The following is a 5373-nucleotide window of genomic DNA, read 5'->3' as shown; positions in this document are numbered from 1 at the left end:
CTGCAAGCTGGGGCCGGGGTCAGGGAGGGAGAGCACAAAGAGAAGGGCTGAGGAGAGGTGGGAGGTAAATGATAATACAGAAAGATAGACTGAAACCATAGCAATAAAGAACATCTTAAGATTGATACTGAATCACTAAAACCAGATGTGATTCCACTGGGATACTATAAACCGCTGTATTAAATGCTCTCTGTGCTCACAGGTGGGACTGGACATGGCAACGGGGCAAATGGCAACAATGTAAGGGTCATGACGCATGCATCAAATTAAAGTTCCCTGCGGGTTGTCATTATCAACCCGATTCTCACACCAATCATTCCTCACATTTTGTCTGCCGGGATGCAAATGCAGCTCCAGTCAGGAATTTGTGCATCGACACATTCAGAAACAGGAATGGTGAGTGGCGTCATCCCCTCTCCCATCCCCAATACTTGTCGAAGATGAATTGTCCAAGGGTTGCTAGGTACTGTAGTGTCAAAACATGAAAGCAGTTACAAATAACAAACGCTGAAGGAGAACATGACTCCTGGCATTAGTTTAGTTTGTAATAGAAAGTCTGCGTTACAATCTGGGGGCATGGAGTTAGGCATGGAGGGTCTAATGTAAAAAAGCTATAGAGTTGCTTTATGGGAACCAGTGTTTTTGGAGATTGACTCTAATAAGGGACTCAGTGTCAGGATACATCGGCCTCTGCTGCATCTTCGACTCTTCTTTTTAAAAATGTCAGCTTAATGGAAGTGCAATGATTAATCACTGGAGAACACTTAAGTTTTTACTCTAGATTTTTTAAAGAAAAGACACTCCAGCGCACCAAATTGGCCCAAACAAATGTGCTATTTACTACTGTTTGAGTAATGTTTCTAAAACCTACCACTAGCCATTTTTAACAATGAAAGCATTTATTTAGTGTCCCTTTTGAAAAAAGATTATGTCTTGAAGTCAGGGCTGAGAGCCACACACAGGCTGGGGTCAGAAAGTATGGAGAGACAGACTAATTCATAGTTGTATTGGGTCTTTTTTGGGGATTTGTTGTCAATAGAAAATATAACCTCTGTAAAATTGAACAATACAAGTTAAGTCACATATTGAATATTAATGGTGCTGCCATTTAATGTTTTCATTAGACACCTGTTTTTAATTTTCCTGCAATCCTTCATGTTCCTGCTTTGAGAAAATAAAAATGCCAACTGCTTCATTCAGCAAGCCAATTAGGCCTTTTCAAACATATTCTTCAGAGGTGATGATTATTGAGAAAGGAATTTCTCTCTCTCTCTCTTTAAATGAGGCTTAGGATATATTTGTACACTGCTTGTACGCATGTATGCGTGTGGGTGTCTTTATCACGCGCAACAAGTGACATGTTTTCAGAGGGCTTTAATAACAGGGACAGTGGGGTCGGCATGTGTCCATGGTGCTGTCTTGAGAGAAGGTGTCTCTTCTGCTGTTAACATGTTGACCGCGGTGTTTCTGTCAACACTCATGATGCTGGGGGGACTTGGAGGGGCGGCAGCGTCTGACTTGCAGGTCTATGGGAAATCCATTCACAGTGATAAAACACTGGTGAGCAGCGATGATGGAAGACACGCTGTGACAAAACAGCCACACCAACAGGTGAGAACTTTTTAATAAGCAAGACAGAGATGCTTATTGCTTTGGGAAGCTGGATTGAAGTTATTAGGTTTTCCTTCTCAGTTGAACAGATAGGTCGATTAATCAATTTTTCAAGCCAAACAATCTCTGATTCTAGCTTTTCAACAGTATTCGATGCTTATCTTTGTCTATTTGACAGTAAATTATTTAAGTTTGGGTTTTTGGTCAGATTAAAACGAGCAATCTGAAGATGTTACCTTGGACTCCAGAAAGTAATAATTATAAAATAAAACAATTTTTGTATTGTTGATATTGATAATGAAAGTGTTGGCTTGTTAGCTAATCCCTTAAACTTGTGTTTCATACTGTCAAGATAGGTTAATTTAATCTCTTTGTTATAATGCCACACACTTTCTTAGAGGAAAGTCCATGGAAATGGAGCAGTCACATAACAGTTCACATTCAGAGGGGTCCACTATTTTTGTTAATATCTGTTATTTCGACATATAACGTTGGAATTAATCTGCTATCCAGAGGCATCACATTTGCCCATTTTTCTTTTACATTATTATAGAACATCATTGTTTTTTATTTCATCATTGGCAAAAAGATAAAAATAACTGAAAATTCTGGAATTGTTTTTTACTGTGGGCTATCAGGTTCCCCTTATACAACTATAATAACTTGTATAATATGGTGCGACCTAACTTCAGTAACAATATTTCTAACTGATTAATCTGCTAACTGTCTCAATTAATTGATTATCCTTTTTTTTAAATGAAGCAATCCTAAAATGACTTATTTTCATTGTTTGTTTTATCTGACCAACTGTCTAAAAGCCTGAAATATTGCTATCATAATCTTTTACAAAAACATGTGACAGCTTGAAAAATTTACCAAAAAAGATGAATTATGGAACTAACTGATGATTTATTTTCTGTTGATTGACTAATTCACTAATGGTTTCAGCTCTAATAAATAAAAAAAACTTTAATTAAACAGATTTTTTTTTGTTTGTTTTTTTGTTTCCAGAAAAAAAGTGAAATCCGCAGAAGTTTGGATCTGGATACCTTCAACATACACGTGACCCCCACCTCCAGCAAAATCAGCCTCCCGACCATCATCAGGCTCTACCCGCCCACTGCCAAACCTCTCTACCTACACGCCAACATGCCCATGCGCTTCGGAAGGGAGAGTAATCCTGGGGATGCCAACCTACCCCAGAGGTTTGGAAGGTCTTGGGGAGAGATGAAAATGTGTGCCGAGTGCCCTACTGTCCGAGAAGCACCGAACCCAGCGCTGCCCCAGAGGTTTGGGAGAAACACTCCATACTGGAGCCTTCTTAGGACTCTGGCCAATGCACAGTTATTGAGCACTGACTTACAATGGTAGGCAACTCTTGCCCTTAATAATCAACATAAACATGTTTTTCCAAAAAGATGCAATAACACTTCGGTTTGCAGTTAATTCATGTTATTTAATGGAAACAGACAAAGTCCAGTTTTCATTGTATGTCCATAGTGTGTAAGCATACATCCCTTCTCAGGGACACAGGTAGCTTGAGCATCTCCCATCACTAGGTAACAGATCACCAGTCTATGATAAGGCTGGTGTCCTTGGCACCTCAAACCTATATTTCCAGTTTGGTTTAACATCCTTGCGTCTATGAGTTATGAATAACACAAACTATGTATTCTCTTCCCACAGGGCTGCAGATTTTGACTTTACAACCAGCTCAGAAGTGCTAGAGATGCAAGAAAATACCTTTAAAGGATGAATGAGGATTATAGGCAAAACTGAGGTCTACTATAGCACGTAAATATGAACATACAGTGTTTTTACTGTAAAGACTTAATGTCTCAAGTCAAAATGTTCAAGAACGGATGGATAAGCAACTTCAAATATTTATCAATCAATCAGTCAAGTGTATTTGTCACATGTAGTCATATAAGGTACAATCACAGTGAAATGTAAATGTATGAGTCCCTTTCAATAAAGTTATACTGTTGTGACAGAAAATGCATCTTAAACAATAATGAGTTTCAAGTGAGTGGTTTGGGTTTTATTTTGCTCTACTTATTTTTGTTGTAAGAGCACTTATTTATTATTTTATTTTAAATCCAATGATATTTGCCTCACATGAGGGGGAACAGTGTCTATGTGGGGGTTCTGGTCCATGAAGCACCAGAAGGACCAGAGAGCACACTCTTTATCCTTATGATATGAATACTAATAATTATTTGTGAGGCAGAGAAACCAGAATGTATGGCAGAGCAACTGAATGCCGAATAAACATAGTCCTTTCATTTCTTAGAGAAAATTAGAACTAAAAATGTTTCACTTCCCACAAGTGGATTTTTACTGTTCTGAAATGTTCTTTATTTTCAACAAACTGTTTGAATTACATTGTTTTCTATTTCTTAATGGCAGGCTTGAGTGTCACTGAACCATCAAGCGAGCTGCAGGTGTAGATGAAGACCAAAACACCTTATTACAGCAAGGATACTTACCTTGTTGTGACCATGAGATTGTCTTTTAAATTATGTATTATATATGTATTATATTATAAGAAGCCTTCTGAAGGTTCTAAAATCTATCTTACTAGATAGAAGAAGCCATAAAATTTAAGTAGTAAAGTAGTAACGCTTTCATACAAGGGATCATATTGTGGCAAGACTCTGTCAGTACAGTGACTGACCACTAGAGGGAGGCAATCAACAAGTCAAAGTATCCATGAAGAAATAACACCAACACAGACTTCACAGGCTTGCGTACTAAAATCCTTTTCATGACTTTTCATGATCAAAGATAGCATAAAATATACAGTGAGGTGTCAAAACTCCTTACTATTTGTTTCAGTTAGTTGGTGGATATTTTCAAGTGAAACTCTTCATGTAGTCTAACAGTCCTCAGTAGTGACTCAACATGACACAACTTGAATGTGTGCTCTTTTTTGACAAAATAACTTAATCTTATCTGCCCTTACAGACCTTCTTCACAGCAGGGCAAGAAAATCTCTGTAATTAACCAATTAATAACATTAATAGTGGCTGCATTCTTTTTCATTGTACACAAATAATTAGAATAATATCACATCACACAAAACAAATAACTCCCACCCCATGGACTATTGCGTGCATCCATCCGTAGATGTATTGTCCAGTACAAATAAAAGAGTAGTTTCATCAGATCTGTGTTTGAGCTTTTTTGCTTCAAATCCGGATGTGTCACTGAAACAACAACTTCTCTTATACAGTCTATTGTTTACAACTAGAAAATCACTGCAAACTTCAAGTTAACAAATAACACAAATTTTTGAATAGGGGAGCAAACGTCTACCTGAAGGCACTTGAACTCCACAGTCTCTACGGTAGGTTTAATCTTTTGTTTGTAGTGTATTCACTGTCTAACTCAGATGAAAACACAATTTTGCCATCGCCGCATACCATTTGTCTGTGTTGAATGGATCAGTCTTGTGGATCAATATCTATTCCTCTCCTCCCAGCTGCTGGTCATGGGGGACATCAATTTAAATTTCAATTTTATTTCAATTTTATTTATATAGCACCAAATCACAACAACAGTTATCTCACAGCACTTTTCATAAAAGAGCAGGTCTAGACCGTACTCTGTGATGTTATTTACATCACTAAAGGGAAGAAGATGTTTGTCCAGAAATGTGACCAGTGTCACACAGTAACAGAGAGGGGTAGGCAAAAGTTGGGACCCAACCTGTGGGGTCTGTTTGGGAGGATGACAGGACACGCACCTGGCTTCCACTAT

The 5373-nt window shown here is 38.0% G+C and overlaps 1 protein-coding gene across 1 annotated transcript; it reads left to right on the top strand.

The window, feature by feature from the left end:
- Nucleotides 1-1449: 1449 nt before the first annotated feature.
- npvf (neuropeptide VF precursor) lies at nucleotides 1450-3521 on the top strand. Its single transcript, XM_046059389.1, has 3 exons — nucleotides 1450-1611; nucleotides 2623-2978; nucleotides 3298-3521. Exons 1-3 carry the CDS (start codon nucleotides 1450-1452, stop codon nucleotides 3365-3367), a joined length of 588 nt encoding a protein of 195 aa, XP_045915345.1. The 3' UTR covers nucleotides 3368-3521.
- Nucleotides 3522-5373: the final 1852 nt, after the last annotated feature.

Source organism: Micropterus dolomieu, linkage group LG09 (genome assembly GCF_021292245.1).
Source record: "Micropterus dolomieu isolate WLL.071019.BEF.003 ecotype Adirondacks linkage group LG09, ASM2129224v1, whole genome shotgun sequence".
Taxonomy (NCBI): Eukaryota; Metazoa; Chordata; class Actinopteri; order Centrarchiformes; family Centrarchidae; genus Micropterus; species Micropterus dolomieu.
The sequence above is the reverse complement of the archived record's forward strand: the minus strand, read 5'-3'. Positions and strand labels throughout refer to the sequence as shown.

Bases quoted from the DNA above. Each gene is read 5' to 3' on its own strand.
- npvf (XM_046059389.1), top strand. From the start codon at position 1,450: ATGTTGACCGCGGTGTTTCTGTCAACACTCATGATGCTGGGGGGACTT. The intron at 1,612-2,622 runs GTGAGAACTTTT...TTTTGTTTCCAG, and splicing joins CAAAACAGCCACACCAACAG to AAAAAAAGTGAAATCCGCAG. The intron at 2,979-3,297 runs GTAGGCAACTCT...CTCTTCCCACAG, and splicing joins TTGAGCACTGACTTACAATG to GGCTGCAGATTTTGACTTTA.